This window comes from Zea mays, chromosome 6 (assembly GCF_902167145.1).
Source record: "Zea mays cultivar B73 chromosome 6, Zm-B73-REFERENCE-NAM-5.0, whole genome shotgun sequence".
Lineage (NCBI taxonomy): Eukaryota > Viridiplantae > Streptophyta > Magnoliopsida > Poales > Poaceae > Zea > Zea mays.
In genome coordinates this window covers 64,896,439-64,911,725 of record NC_050101.1, presented here as the reverse complement: position 1 = coordinate 64,911,725, position 15,287 = coordinate 64,896,439, and the positions used below count along the sequence as shown (strand labels likewise).

Genomic DNA, 15,287 nt, shown 5'->3' with positions numbered 1-15,287 from the left:
GCTTAATTCATATTCCAATATGTTACTCTCTTGATCGCATCCATTGTTTGTTTGATCATAGAATAACATCAAATGACACTTAGTGCCTCATTCCTTCAAATCGATATCTCTCTAAGATATGCACTAAGTTAAAAGGAGAATTCATGTTTCATTTATGCAATTTGTGATCCACTTGATATATGTTAATCATGACTTGGAAAAGGATCACTAGTTGTAGAGCTCTCTCTTGTGCAAAACATTTCCATATATTGTCTTGAGTATAGGTCTTAAGCAACTAAGACTAAGGACAATGCACAATGAAGATAGCGTCTCTATGTGAAGGTACAAAAGGGTAAAACTACTTCATTTCATTCAAACTTGTACCTAAATCTTCCTTTTCTATACTTTCTTTACATATCTTGTATAAAAGGAAGAGAAAGCATGTCCATGCATTTTTCCCTGCTTCATACCTAGTTTAACCTCTCAAACATTTCATTCCTGCATTTATGCATCTTTGTTAAAACTGGATGAAGTAATCTTATTGTCAAAGAGCTTAAAGCTTAACCTTGTAACGAGGATAAGCTGCCTTTGTTCCAAAGGTGGATGGTCCTTAAGCCTCTTTGAAATCCTTAAGGGAAAATGCTTAAGACACTTATAACATGCTTTCATAAGTGCATAAACTGTCATGAGCATCACACTTATACTAGGACACAATGCACTTCACATTCTGTATGGTATAGATATGTTCTCATTAACCTCATTATGTGCAATTGGCATTTCAAGGCCAAAATATGTATTCCTATCAAGGCACATATTTAGGGGGAGCAATCTATATTATGCTTAATTGACATATCTTTTGATCATATCTCTTTCATTTTTGGTACAAATGCATATATCTTATTATTCTCATACCATGACTACGACTAATATGTTTCCAAGTATATTTCTATACTAAGTCGTAGATTGAAAGGGAAATGGAGTCTTCGGCGAAGACAAGGCTTCCACTCAACTCTATCGGTACCATTTATCCTTCGCCATCACTCCACACTAGCTCTCCACATTGGTATAATCTTTCACTCATATATTATTTGCCAAAGGGGGAGACAACTTATAGAAAGGGCTTATATTTCACTCAAAGTATCCGTTTTTGGCGATTCATGCCAAAGGGGGAGAAAGTATTAAGCCCAAAGCAAAAGGACCGCACCACCACCTACCTATTTTCAAAATTTAAAAGGTCTTGAAATGATGAATTTTCAATTGGTATAGTCTTTCAATTTGGTTTTAAAGAAGTATTTTCAAATTGGTATCTTACTTATGATATAAATTCAAATTGATATACCCTCTTCAAAATTAATATCAAAACCCTCTTGAACACTAAGAGGAGGATTTCATTAAAGGGGAGTTTTGTTTAAGTCAAAGGAAAAGCATTTGAAATAGGGGGAGAAAATCTCAAATCTTGTAAATGCTTCTCAAAATTCTTATTCATCTACCTTTGACTATTTGCAAAAGACTTTGAAAAGAATTTCCAAAACGTTTGCAAAAACAAAACATGTGGTGCAAGCATGGTCCAAAATGTCAAAAAGATAAAGAAACCATTCATGCATATCTTATGAAATCAATATTGGTTTAATTCCAAGCAATCTTTGCACTTACCTTAGGCAAACTAGTTCAATTATGCACTTCTATATTTGCTTTGGTTTGTGTTGGCATCAATCACCAAAAAGGGGGAGATTGAAAGGGAATTAGGCTTACACCTAGTTCCTATATAATTTTGGTGGTTGAATTGCCCAACACAAATCTTTGGACTAACTAGTTTGCTCTAGTGTATAAGTTATACAGGTGCAAAAGGTTCACAATTAGCCAATAAAAAGACCAAGTGTTGGGTTAAAATAAAGGAGCAAGGGTCAACCGAAGGCACCTCTGGTCTGGCGCACCGGACTGTCCGGTGTGCCACCAGACAGTGTCCGGTGCACCAGAGGACCCCAACTCAAACTCGTCGCCCTCGGGAAAATCCGGAGCCAACGCGCTACAATTCACCGGACTGTCCGGTGTACACCGGACAGTGTCCGGTGCTCCAAAGAAGACGCGGCTCAGGAACTCGCCAGTCTCGGGAATTCGCAAAGGCTGCTCCGCTATAATTCACCGGACATGTCCGGTGTGCACCGGACTGTCCGGTGTAATGGCGGACCAACGGCTACTTCGGCGCCAACGGTCACCTGCCAGCGCATTTAAGGCGCGCCAGAGCGCGCAGAAGTCAGGCACGCGTGGCATGGCGCACCGGACACTCTACAGTACATGTCCGGTGCGCCACCGGACATCCAGGCGGGCCCAGTGTCAGAGCTCCAACGGTCGAAACCCCAGCGGTCGGGTGACGCGGCTGTCGCACCGGACATGTCCGGTGTGCACCGGACTGTCCGGTGCGCCATCGAACAGACAGTCCTCACCAACGGCTAGATTTTGGTTGGTGGCTATAAATACCACCCCAACCGGCCACTTCAAGGTGTGGGAGTCCAAGCAACAATCCAAGTCATCTAGTTGACATACTCAAGCCCTCCCAACCACATATATTCATTGATACATCCTATACACAAGATCTAGCCCACTACAACCAATACAAGTGCCACAAAAGAGAGAGCAAGCAATTGAGAGCTACTCAATTGAGTTTAGCCCTAGTGCCTTGTGAGATCCATTGAGAGATAGTGTGAGCTTCATCTTTGTGTTCATTTGCGCGTGGAGTTCTTGACTCCCATTCAAACTTACTCCAAAGTTTTGGAGGCTTGTAAAAGCTAGCAAGAGACACCAAAGAGTGTGGTGGTCCTTGCGGGATCGAGAGTGATCCTTGAGAAGAAGAAGAGCTCGCCGATCCTTGGGTGATCGGTGGAGAGAGGGAAAGAGTTGAAAAAGACCCGTCCTTAAGTGGACTCCTCAACGGGGACTAGGCCTTCGAGGGCCGAACCTCGGTAAAACAAATCACCCGTGTCTTGTGTGCTTATTGCTTGTGATTTGTTTGTTCTTTCCCTTTCTAAGTTTCTCTTGCATTACTCTTTGCTAATTCTATTTGGTGTTGCTTTAAGTTATATTCTCATTTAGTGAAGCAACTCATTGCAAGAGAAAACTTGTGTTATTACTCTTCTTACTTAAGCCTCTTGCTTTATTCTCATAGACTTATTAATAGTATTGATTTATCAATTCCGCATTATTTGAAAGCAATACTCTTTACAAGCAAGGACTTAGTTTTTATACTCCGATAATTATATATCTTGTTCTAACCACTAATCAAGGGATCTAGTTGGGGGATAAAGTTTTAATTTTCAGGTTTCGCCTATCCACCCCCCTCTAGGCGACTTTCAATTAGGTAGAAGCGTGCAAGCAGATATTTTACTCCGTTAGATCTAGATTCAACGGTAATGTCATATTTAACATTTAAACCCTTTCACAACCACCTGATGTAGCTTTATAACAAAGCCCTAACAAACCACAATTGTATCTACTGTTGGATTTAGATCTAACAGACAAAAAAATCTGCTTGTACGCTTACACCTAATATCTACTTGTATATTAGTCGTTGACTCGTTGCCCACAATAAAATGTTGAAATTTTAATGCGTTGAGTCACCACATGGATCCACGGGCCGTGCAGTGAGGAAGGGGGCCTGGATGGCCCTCTTCCAGTGCCAGGCCGGCCTGGATTCCGAAGGGAACTCCATCAATCCGGGCTGGGCTGGATGCCTGGATCCGTCCCATACTCCCGTCCCTATCCATATCGTTGCTGAGAATAAAGAGGAAGAGAGAGGCGTCTCAAGAGAGAGAGGGTCCTGCGTTCCCTTCTTCTGCTGCGGCGGCGGAGGCTCTTTCAGTTCCATCCATCTTCTCCCTCGTGGCTCTCCTTCCTCTCTCCCGTAGTCCCGCCGACCCCCCGCGCCGGCCAAGGAAATCAAGCGAAGTGAGCTTCATTCCATGTTTAGATTTCTCCTTAATTAATTCCTTCATCTTCGTCAACTGTCATGCTACTCACTACTCTGACACTCACAATCCATCTCAACTTGTTACCCTACATTATGTATGTATGTATGTTTATTTGTTTTATTCCCTGCTAGGGGCCGCAGAACGCCAGATTTTGATTGTTCCACATCTTCTTTCATCTCTGAGGGGTTTCCCGTCTTCCTCGCCTGGTTAGTTATGGTTACCTTGCTGCAAAATTGCAAACTTCCTTACTCCCCTTCTCAATCCATAGTTTTCATCGTCAGTTACATCACTCAAGTATACTTGCTTTGCAAAAGCATCGAATTGCCTCTGTTAGGCAGCTTTGTTTTGTTATGTTACCAAGGACGATGGGTCGGCAGTGGCTTTTCTCGGCTTTCTGCAGTTCACTTTCTTCTTTGGGGACAGCAGCTATACGTCTGTGTCCCTCCCTTTGTTGCTGCCTGCTGGCTGCTGCTTACCTTTGTTCTTTGTTGCCTGTTTTAGATTTCTTTCTATATAACAAAACAGATTTATTAAATACATCCCACTGAAAAATCCACGATACTGGAACCATATACCACTAAAAAAATCTAGGTTTTCCAAATACGGCACTAAGTACATCCGATCATAGTTAGATGACATTTTGTCTTGTAACTAGCTACTTTTTGCACTCCGAAAAACGACATCTACTTGTGGCTGGAGGGTGCAGTACAGAATTTTCTCCTTAATGGCATATTTCTCCTTGTATAAATAGTAGCTGCTTATCTCAAAACTGTAGAAATTATAATAACGGTATGAATCTCTTAATCACCCTGTTTAGCTCTCCACGGCATTGCCCCCTCGTTTCATTCCTTACCTGTCATACAAAATGTATTGTGCTGTAGTATGTATGCACTCATTTCCAGTTTCTTGCAGCTCTAATGGCTAAAGAACAGGATGGATCCCCCAAGGTGCGCCACCCAGAATTCCAAAGGATGCGCGTAACTCTCACCATAGGTGTCATTGGCCTCTGTGTCACAGCATACATTCTTGGTGCTTGGCAAGGTACCTCGAACGGCATTAGTTCCCCCTTAATAAGTACCAGAACCCAGTGCAAAGATCCCGTGCGATCATCTGGTGCTCGCCTGGATTTCCAAGCCCACCACCAGGTGGGCTTCAATGAATCGGCGCTTGCTGTGGAGAAATTCCCACCTTGCCAGCTCAAGTACAGTGAGTATACCCCTTGCCAAGATCCAAGGAAAGCTAGGAAGTTCCCAAAGAAAATGATGCAGTACAGGGAGCGGCACTGCCCAAAGAAAGAAGACATGCTCCGGTGCTTGATCCCTGCGCCTCCAAACTATAGCAACCCCTTCCAGTGGCCAAAAAGTCGCGACTATGCTTGGTTCAATAACATTCCTCATCGGGAGCTCAGTATTGAGAAGGCTGTTCAGAACTGGATTCATGTCGAGGGAGACCTGCTTAGATTCCCTGGAGGTGGCACTATGTTCCCACATGGTGCCGATGCTTATATTGATGACATAAATGCCCTTGTACCATTAAATGAAGGCAACATCCGAACTGCGCTTGATACTGGATGTGGAGTGAGTGACCGGACCAATGTTTCTATGATACTGTCTGTGATTCCTTCTCAAAATTTGTGGATGATAGTATCTTTGCTTGTGTGTGCAGGTTGCAAGCTGGGGTGCTTATCTTATGAATAGGAACATCATCACCATGTCTTTTGCGCCAAGGGATTCACATGAGGCACAGGTACAGTTTGCATTAGAGCGGGGGGTACCAGCCATGATTGGAGTGATGGGGACTGAGAGAATCCCATATCCGGCTAGAGCATTTGACATGGCACACTGCTCGAGATGTTTGATCCCATGGAATAAGCTTGGTAAACTTGTTTCCTTATTTGTTACTGCTTACAGTTACATGACATCAAACACAAACTGACTAAGATAATTCCACTTGATTGGTCCAAACAGATGGTGTCTATCTAATTGAAGTAGACAGGGTTCTTAGGCCTGGGGGCTACTGGATCCTCTCTGGGCCTCCAATCCATTGGAAGAGGCACTACCAGGGCTGGGAGAGGACAGAAGGAGACCTGAAGCAAGAGCAAGATGAGATTGAGGACTTGGCGAAACGGCTCTGCTGGAAGAAGGTCGTAGAGAAAGGTGATCTTGCTATATGGCAGAAATCTATCAACCACGTAGAATGTGTTGACAGTAGGAAGGTTTATGATGCTCCGCAGATTTGTAAGAGCAATGATGTGGATTCTGCTTGGTAAGATTTCTGCTGCTTTACTCTCTTTTCGTGAAATGTTTTCTCAATTTGATTGCAGCAGCTCACCCTGATTTGAACAATTTAGGTACAAGAAAATGGACACTTGCATATCTCCTCTCCCAGATGTGAAGAGTGAAGATGAAGTTGCTGGCGGAGTCCTTGAGACATGGCCCAAAAGAGCATTTGCTGTCCCCCCAAGAGTAATCCGCGGTTCAGTTCCAGGCCTCACCCCTGAGAAGTTCCAAGAGGATAACAAGGTGTGGTCAGAGAGAGTGGATCACTACAAGAAATTGATTCCACCACTGGGCAAAAGACGATACAGGAATGTGATGGACATGAATGCGGGGATAGGTGGCTTTGCAGCTGCATTGATGAAGTACCCTCTTTGGGTGATGAATGTTGTGCCTTCAGGCTTGGCCCATGACACCCTGGGTGTTATTTACGAACGAGGGTTTATTGGCACGTACCATGATTGGTGTGAGGCTTTCTCAACGTACCCGAGGACCTACGACCTCATCCATGCTGATAAAGTTTTCAGCAGTTACCAGGACAGGTAAAGAATGCCTTTGCTGTTTAATTCTGCTCTAGAAATTTTCTTTACCGTTCACTAAGTCGTATGGTTTTTTGTATGATGTCTTCCTTTTGTGGGCGGCCTTATTTGGTAACAAGGTTTTAAAATGCCCACAGCTTAAGCAAGTAGATACTAACTATGGAGTGGTCGCAGGTGTGACATAACGTACATCCTACTGGAGATGGACCGAATTCTAAGGCCTGAGGGGACTGTGATCATCAGGGACAACGTAGAGGTGTTGGTGAAGGTACAAGCTATCACTGGAGGCATGAGGTGGAAGAGCCAAATCATGGACCATGAGTCCGGTCCATTCAACACTGACAAGATCCTAGTGGCTGTCAAGACTTACTGGACCGGGAAGCTCGTGCAAAAACAATAATCGTCGCCTTGTTACTGTTTTTCGTCTGCGAAAATGTAGGCATGACTTGCCTGTCAGTTCTGTCTTCATTGCCATTTTTTTATCCTAACTTCAGGATATCTGTATATAGGAGGCATGTGAACCATGTAGCTGGAATTGGTATCAAACATCATTAGCCACGTAGCGTATGTGACACATTGCAATGGTGTATAAGATGTTCACTCATATATTTGGTGTGATATTGCAATCTAATAACATGATGCTTGGTGTGAAAAAAGGAGATTGTAATTGACAACATGTTCCTGTCAAAAATACGATGACAAGGTTGTGGTACAGACGAATTCTGAAGATTATACTATGGCCAAGTGCTGTGAAAAAAGAGAGACGAATTCTGAGAGCCAAGGGCTGTGATAAAAACTGTGTGAATTGCAGATAGTGTCTCCATGCAGATGTGTGCTGAGATAATCCATTTAACCATCAAAACTACTAAATGAGGGCTCCAGTCTCAGTAGGAAGCCCAGGCGGCTGCTTCAGGGAATGAGAGACCTGGAGGAGCAGGAGCTGATGCACCACCCTGATCAATGATACCGAAGTGTGCTAGGACCTTCGCGAGGAGGACGCCTGCGACGTACGACAGTCCGGAGCTGCTGAATCCAATGGACAGGTAGTAGAGGAGGGTTGTGAGGTATGTCCTATGCCTCTTAACATGTGCCTTCCCGATTGCGAGCAGCGCAATGCACAGGAGAGATGCAGCAGCGACCACCAGCACTTTGTTCTCTCTGTTGTCGCTCGTCCTGAATGACAGTCCGTAGATGACTGGTGGCAGCAGCCCGAAGAGGATGTATGACAGTATGGCTATCACCATGTGCAACTGGTACTTGGATCGCCTTCCCAGCTCTAGCCAGTAATGCCCCACTTGCTCACTGCTTTCAGCTATATCTCCTGTGTTTCGTAGATCAGCAATCTGTTTGTGACAAGGGAGATCTTGTCAGATGTGTGTCATCGCAGAGACTCGAGATTGAGAGGCAAGAAGCAGTATGTTACATTGTGGTAAAGTACAGGAAGACCACCAATAAGGTTTGCTATGCCCAGGATGAATATATCCACTGCAAACGGACGACATAATAATAGCATTAACAAACACCATGGGGATCTGGGTGATGGCATCCATTAATGGAAGAACCAAGAAAGAAACTTACAAGTCTTGGCACCACTTGCTGCAGCTGCTGATACAACTGAGAGGCTCGTGATTGATTCAACAAGGCCACCATACACTACGGCTTTCAGGATATCCCATTCATCCCTCTCAGCTGATGGTGCAGGAACTAGTGCCTCGGCCTCAGGGACTGCCAATACTCTATGAGGTGGAGCTTCTGGCTCAGCTGGCTGACGAATAACTGAAGTTGGTTTCTCAACCGTCTGGTTGTCCTCCCCTGCAGGCCATCGTCATTTACTATGTATACAAAATAATCTCAAATACTGTGGCACGATACTGTTAGAGCCAAATGTAGGTTAATTAATTCTGAGCATATGAACACCACATGTAAAATGAGCCTTGAAATACTGTGAACGAGATACTCCTATGACAAGCAAATACACCATACCAGGCAAAACTTTTATTGGGATTGTAAGTACTGGTTTAACAAACGATGGGCTGAAAAATGTGCTGTTATCAGAGGGCGCCATTATATCTTCCAGAATATCTGTAACAAGAAAATAAAAATCTTACCAATGCAAGCATGCATATTCTGTTGATATAGTTTATACAAATTAACAGATCTACCTTGTTTGTGGCCAAGGTGCATTGAATCATTCGCAGTATCACCAGAAGGCTGCGAGAGAGGAATTTGCTCTTGGCGTGCTCCATTTCGCTGCACAGTTACCACATGTCCTGCTTCTGTTTGCGTGAATTCTGCATAAGAGGTTTATACTTCTTGTTACCCATTTTCATCACAGGTGTCTTAAACTAATTGTGGTGCTGCAAGTAATGTGGGTACGTTAATGAGTCTGACTTCCTTACAATTGTGTCTAACTAATCAATAATACCTTCTTTGTGGCCTAGATGACTGGTATCAGTTTTAGTATCAACAGCAGGCCGTGAGAGAGGAATTTGCTCTTGGCGTGCTCCGTTTCGCTGCACAGTTACCACATGTCCTGCCTCTTTTTGCGTGGATCCTGCATAAGAGGTTTATATTTATACTTTTCGTTACTCCTTTTCATCACATTGACACACTAGCATATATTAAACTAGTTCTGAACAAACTGTAACCAACATGGGTAGTTAGTGAGGTTAAATTTCCTAACTCAATCTCTGGTTATTTCCTAATGGAAAACGAAAAGAGTGTTACTGCACAAGTATTAAGCTCCTTTCTCCGTGTAACATGGTAATATCTTAGCATTTCGGCAGCATTACAGCATTATTGGTTTTGTTATTAACGAAAAACATTTAGAATTACTCCACATTTTGCAAGTAGAAATTTCAAACGACAAAACAACATGGTAGCTTTACTGGCACAGCCTCTAGGCAGCTATAGATTATCTGACATACCAATAAAATTGTGTTTTGTGAACCAAAAAATATCATTATCCCATAGCTGGGTGCACATGATGGCATGTTCTATAGAGAAACAAACCTGTCACGTCTTTAGATGATGCATGGAATTGACTGAAGGACTCCTTTACTTCATACGTCGCAGCTGTGGTTTGGGATCCAGTTGGTGATGGTTTGTTTGATTGTTCTGCTTTACCTATTGTGTTATCACTATGCAATGGTGTGTTCTCTTCAACTGAAGTTATATTGTCAGTCCTCTGCGAATCACTTACTAGAGGTTCCTCCAATGAATCTGCAACATACTTGTTGATCAGAACCTTAGTCTGTATTACTACCCTTCAGACTACAGTGCTCAACAAAAAGTTACTCCAATGTCAAGCTGGGCGTTGATTACAAAAAAAAGAACACTTAGGGCTAGTTTGGCAACCTCATTTTTCCAAGGGATTTCCATTTTCTTAAGGGAAATTAGTTGCTTTTCTCTTGGAAAAATGGGAATCCCTTGAGAAAATGGAGTTGTCAAACTAGCCCTTATAGTGCAAATCAAGTTGGGTGTTGTACAACAGTGATGCTACTAGGAAAACACCCTGAAGTACATTATACATTACAATACCTGCATTATGTAATGGCTTTGGACTATCTATTGTCCGGAAACAAGAAAGAAGCCAACTTCCACAATTTTCAACAGACGCAGAAGAATGCTGAGATTGAACTTGTTGGTCTACATCCCTCCTTTCAAATATGCGGAATATATTAAACCCGCAACCTGGTGGCAACATAAATATTAAACTGGCACATTAGAAATAATATCTAGTACTAGTAATAACTGGAGAAGCACAGGTACATGGAGTTATGATTATTCTTTTTTTCTCTCTAAAACTAAGCTAGGAAACTACAGCCAACACTGAGGTGGCATAGCACAAATATCTAAATATGTTTTATCTATTTCGTTGTTCTAACCAGGAACTTACTTATGTATGGATCAAATCATGCAAGGCTTCCAGTCTTGCTTCTTGTACAGTTAAGGTACCCATGTTTAATTAACCATGATCTACATATCTCAAACTGCAGAAGAAATAATTTCAGATTTACTATTTGTAGATCTACAGCCATAAGTACTCATGTACTGATGCTAATTAAGCTTAATTGAAAGCATGATTGCCTGGGAGAATAATACTAAAAAATCTATCTCAAACTCGCAAGAGAGTTGTGTATGGTTGCATTAAGAAGAAAAAGACAAAAAAAATCTAAATGCTCATAATAACTCAGGTATTAGTTGATGAAAAGGAGGAAGGCACATATAATATAATGCGTGGAGGCATGTTGAGAGGTATAGTACATACCTGTTGGGATGAAGAAAGTGAAGCACGACAAGCATCTAAATACTTCCGGCGAGTCTTGATTGATTGTTTGGCTTGGAGCATTGGCGGGAGGCTCTACAAGCTGTGGTCTTTTTGGTGGTTCCTTGCCTGTTTCTTGCCTTACTGTTCTCTTTCTCTTTTTAAGGATGACCCTTCGAGTTATGCACGATTTGCAGTTGGGGCAATAGAGGTCATGGGTTTCTTGCTCGTCCAGAATCTTCTCAAGATCATACTCTTCAACTTTGACGTCGCCCTTACTGACTTCCTTCTCAACTTCAATTTCATGAACCTGAGATGTGCTCGTGCTGCCACCAGAAACGTGGTCAAGAGAGCCACTCCAACTTGGCAAGATGTGCTGCCTGCCCTCGCGGATGGTTGTGATCAGTTTGAGTCCGTCCGCAATGGTCGTCACGGTTTCACTGCTGCTGGAGATCTCATGCACACCATTAGAGTGTGAACCATTTTCCAAGTTGCCATTACTCGAACTGTGGTTAGTTTGTTGAGCGCTGACATTGTCCTGTTTCTCAACTTGGTTTTCAGCACCCAGCCCAGTAGCATGGTCAGAGGCTGAAAAAGAAAATAATAGTGGTGATGTCAGCACTCAGCACTTGTAGTAGTAGCTCAAACATCTGAATCTACTCTTTTGTTTGGCATGATGTAGAGAGTCTGTTTTTGTGCAGTAAGCTGCTGACCTAGCTAGCTTGGAAGAAGATGACAGGACATGGAAAGAAATCAAGCTGGACTGCCGAAGCAGAAGTAAGCTGAAGATGGAGGAGGAGGCCTTTCTTATCTCTATATATATAAGTACTGAATGTTGACCTATTCTGTTTTTGTTGTTGTTTTCAGTAAAAAGAAAAAAGAAAGTTTGGGAAGGTAATCGCTAGGTAGACCATCGTACGTGTGTATGTTGTGTGAGCATTCGATAAGACTAACCTTTGTGTGGTGAACTATATAATGGTTGGTGCTGAACTAACGAATCGACGTTGCTGGCAATTTTGCAGTGTCCCTGCTGACTGTGGAGGATTATTTCAGCTGTGCATGGACCACTCAAGCGTTGGTGCGTCCAATCGCAGTGCCGGCACTTCCATAGACCTTCAGTCAAGAAATGGGAAGGTAACTTTACTGTCTAACCTCGCACGTAGTGTGAGTAGAAGAATTTATCTGCAACTAACTAAGTAGCACTGGAACTAGCTAGCTAGCTAGTATAACTAAGGAAGGAAGGAAGGAGGTTTTGGTCCAAGGTAAAAAATCCTATCTTTTTTTAATGATATATAAAAAAAAGATACATCGAAAGTGCCATGTGGGCTAGTCGTTGGATTGGAAGCACAGGAGGAGGTAGGTGCAGGCAAGGCAATGCGACGAAATGGAAGGTGTGGACAGGAATTCTGATGATGAGATGAGGAGGTTAGGGACAGGAGTAGTTGTCAGACGTGGGGAGACAGATGAAGCCAAAGGGCCGTGGTCCAGAATCTAATCCGTGTGCAGTACTTTCTTCGATTTGATGGGGAGCCACAAAGTCCACAAGGGATAGTGACAGTGAATAGTAGTGGTTGCCTGCCTCATCGTCAGATCAGATAAATTCAAGGAGCTAGCTAGTTGCTCACTTTGTAAGGCCGAAGCAGCAGAAAGTGGTGAAAACGAGTCAATAATGCAGCTGCAGCAGAGGTACGACGAGTACAGGAATGGAATTGGATGGAAATAGGCACCAGATCCCTATTCCCCACAGGAGTCAGGGCAGAAAGAAAGGAAACAAGAGGAGAGGACATGGGCAGAGACTGCAAGTAACAACTGAGAGGACAAATGAAGGGATGGATTATGGATAGAGAGTACTGTGAGTGAGCAGACCATACCTTGTGTTGGATCCAAGAAGATGCTCTGCTGGGCCGCCGCCGCCGCCTCCTCCTCTACTGCTGCTGATGCTGCTGCGTTGGAGTCGGAGTCGGAGGACTCCATCTCCAGGTCCAGGTCCGCCATCGTTGTCGTCATCTTCTTCCTCATGCTCTCTCTCTCCCTAGTGTATAGGAGGGCGGAGGTGTCTTCCTCCTCCTCATAGTCATCCTCCTCGGCCTCCATGAGCAGCTGCGGCGGCTCCTCCTCCTCCTCCTTGAGCTCCCACATCGGCCTCTCCACCTCCATCATCTTTTCTTTTCTTTTCTTGTGTGTTTCCTGTAGGAGTAGGAGCAGGAGTGCAGTCGTGTAGATGGAGATTGAGATGCAGCCTACTGCCTACTGCCTGCTGACTGCCTAGATGGGAGGGAAATGGGATTGATGGTTGGGTCTCCATGGATTGCTTTGCTTCCTTTATACATAGCACTAGGAGGGGGGAGGGGCAGGGGCAGGGGCAGGAGGAAGAGCTCAGCAGCAGAGCAGAGTCATCAGTGGGCACTATTTACCAAACAAAAGGTAGACCATAGGTTAAAGAAACATAAGAAAAGAAAAGAAAAGAAAAAGGCTTTTTTATAGATAAATAAGAGAATTGCATTTGTATAGCTTGACTCGACTAATAACTCGTCAACATTAGTATAATATAACATGTTCTGTATAGTCCAGCACTTATTGATTGCATTCCTACTAGTAATACCCCTCTCTCTCGGTCACCCTGAATCATGAATGCAAGGTACATTCTTCTTGCAATGACTAATATCTAACTAAATAGATCGATAAAGAATATTAATATCATATTGCTTAACAAGTATATTATAAAAAAGTATATCTCATATTTATTGTTCCTATATGCCATTCATGTATTCAGCAGCAGCAGCGAGTGGTTGGCAGATGGCAAGCCACCTATTATTGCCGGTACCAGCTGCATGAACAAGTAGTTCGTTTTGGAGTAATATAATAGAAGCCAAGCGAACAAGCATAACGACGTTGACGAGATATTTTCCTATCTCAATTCACATGTTCTTCACGTACGTACTACAGCTGTACGCAGCAAATGTGACATGATAACTTTTTTATTCAAGAATTCTAAGCTGAGAGATGTGACATCTTTCGTTCTTGAGTTTCATCACATTACACTATACTACCTCCTTTCTTAAATATTTGAGCCAACTAATTTAATTTTAAACTAAAACGCGATAAATAAATAAAAGTGGAGAGAATATATGATAAGAAATTAATTGTTACTGATCCAGGTGGCTAGCTAAAGTTTGTTTGATTTAGTTGATTAATATAATTAATGTCATTAAAAACGACGACCGCGGGCAACGACACATTATTATATTCCTCCATCCCAAAAAATAATTCGTTTTAAACTAAACAAATATTAATTTATTAATCTATAAATATAGTTTGTATCTATATCATTAGCATTCAGATGAATGTGGACGGTTAAAAGAGGATGAAAAATAACTATATTTTAGGAGGGTGTATAATATAGGATTGTGGATTGACCCTTAGCTCCCATCCATGATTTTTATGGAGGCTGTTCGCTTCAAATTAAAGCCGGCTATTTGTACTGCTATATCTGCAATCTATAGATACAAAAATATTGTAGAAACAATAGAAATTAGTATGAGCTTGTTCGCTTGGCTTTAATCCGTGCCGGCTTCTGCTACTTCTATAGTGTTTTTGTCTCTATAGATTACAGCTGCAGCAGTTCAAATAATCGACTTTAATCCGAAGGGCAAGTCTCTTGTATTTTTAATTAACCCCTTATCTAGAGATACCATAAGAGATCTTATATTAAATGAGGGTTGTACATGCCCTAAGCCTTTAGACCGTTTTTCAATTATAAGATGCAATAAGAGATTACATGATACAACCCAAACCCATATATCATAAAATGTAGACCATCTCTTGTACATTTTTAGTTATCCTTCCCTAAAGACCCCTCAAAAGACCCTACCTTACTCCTCCCGTTTAGAGCAGGTATAATTAATAAGCTCATAGATTGCAAGAGATGTCACATTAAATTTACGGCGATATGGAATATGGAAGAAAGAGAAGTGGAGAGAGATAAAATAGGCTGCTCACTAATAGCAGTGGGCTGCACATAAACTCCAAGACTCTATGAGCTAGCTAGATTAGCTGGAGCTAGTTAGCTAGCATACCGTACACATGTAGTATGAATCCATGCATGGTTATTATATACAGGGGCGGAGCCAGGATTGTTATATAAGGGGGGTTGGGCCAATTCATCAATACTATATGATAAGAATATTGTATAGTAAAAATATTGTATAATGTTATCAGGTGACAAATTTAGTTGAAATCTGTAAATTTTATTATCCACAAG

The 15,287-nt window shown here is 42.4% G+C and overlaps 2 protein-coding genes and 2 long non-coding RNA genes across 7 annotated transcripts; 3 read left to right on the top strand and 1 right to left on the bottom strand.

Annotated features, from left to right (window-relative positions):
* The first annotated feature begins 3,715 nt into the window (after nucleotides 1-3,715).
* Nucleotides 3,716-7,433, top strand: LOC100281416 (methyltransferase). Of its 3 annotated transcripts, none has more exons than XM_008649576.4 (7): nucleotides 3,716-3,921; nucleotides 4,085-4,150; nucleotides 4,857-5,521; nucleotides 5,610-5,820; nucleotides 5,912-6,209; nucleotides 6,295-6,762; nucleotides 6,934-7,433. In XM_008649576.4, exons 3-7 carry the CDS (start codon nucleotides 4,862-4,864, stop codon nucleotides 7,157-7,159), a joined length of 1,863 nt encoding a protein of 620 aa, XP_008647798.1. In that variant the 5' UTR covers nucleotides 3,716-3,921; nucleotides 4,085-4,150; nucleotides 4,857-4,861; the 3' UTR covers nucleotides 7,160-7,433. The 3 variants fall into 3 exon arrangements, with proteins under 3 accessions (XP_008647798.1, XP_008647799.1, NP_001147806.1); NM_001154334.1 differs by having other exon boundaries at nucleotides 3,787-3,921; nucleotides 4,076-4,150; nucleotides 6,934-7,408; XM_008649577.4 differs by lacking the exon at nucleotides 4,085-4,150 and having other exon boundaries at nucleotides 3,783-3,921.
* Nucleotides 7,342-13,459, bottom strand: LOC103629364 (Membrane protein of ER body-like protein). Of its 2 annotated transcripts, XM_008650504.4 has the most exons (11): nucleotides 12,898-13,434; nucleotides 11,981-12,139; nucleotides 11,030-11,614; nucleotides 10,300-10,452; nucleotides 9,772-9,981; nucleotides 9,185-9,313; nucleotides 8,922-9,050; nucleotides 8,743-8,841; nucleotides 8,338-8,571; nucleotides 8,183-8,244; nucleotides 7,342-8,102 (listed from the first exon to the last, which is right to left on the bottom strand). In XM_008650504.4, the coding sequence occupies exons 1-11, from the start codon at nucleotides 13,184-13,186 to the stop codon at nucleotides 7,644-7,646; spliced, it is 2,508 nt and encodes an 835-aa protein (XP_008648726.1). In that variant the 5' UTR covers nucleotides 13,187-13,434; the 3' UTR covers nucleotides 7,342-7,643. The 2 variants fall into 2 exon arrangements, with proteins under 2 accessions (XP_008648726.1, XP_008648727.1); XM_008650505.4 differs by lacking the exon at nucleotides 11,981-12,139 and having other exon boundaries at nucleotides 12,898-13,459.
* On the top strand, nucleotides 11,554-11,958 carry LOC118472190 (uncharacterized). Its single transcript, XR_004850175.1, has 3 exons — nucleotides 11,554-11,640; nucleotides 11,728-11,803; nucleotides 11,894-11,958. It is a non-coding gene; the product is annotated as an uncharacterized lncRNA (long non-coding RNA).
* LOC103629365 (uncharacterized) lies at nucleotides 12,366-14,057 on the top strand. The gene is made up of 2 exons (XR_554332.4): nucleotides 12,366-13,012; nucleotides 13,800-14,057. It is a non-coding gene; the product is annotated as an uncharacterized lncRNA (long non-coding RNA).
* The last annotated feature ends 1,230 nt before the right edge of the window (nucleotides 14,058-15,287 follow it).

Excerpts from the sequence above, each read along its gene's own strand:
- LOC100281416 (XM_008649576.4), top strand. The coding sequence starts at position 4,862 with ATGGCTAAAGAACAGGATGGATCCCCCAAGGTGCGCCACCCAGAATTC. Across the intron at positions 5,522-5,609 it reads CGCTTGATACTGGATGTGGA|GTTGCAAGCTGGGGTGCTTA; the intron begins GTGAGTGACCGG and ends TTGTGTGTGCAG. Across the intron at positions 5,821-5,911 it reads GATCCCATGGAATAAGCTTG|ATGGTGTCTATCTAATTGAA; the intron begins GTAAACTTGTTT and ends TGGTCCAAACAG.
- LOC103629364 (XM_008650504.4), bottom strand. The coding sequence starts at position 13,186 with ATGATGGAGGTGGAGAGGCCGATGTGGGAGCTCAAGGAGGAGGAGGAG. Across the intron at positions 12,140-12,897 it reads CTTCTTGGATCCAACACAAG|GTCTATGGAAGTGCCGGCAC; the intron begins GTATGGTCTGCT and ends TCTTGACTGAAG. Across the intron at positions 9,982-10,299 it reads AAAGCCATTACATAATGCAG|ATTCATTGGAGGAACCTCTA; the intron begins GTATTGTAATGT and ends AGTATGTTGCAG.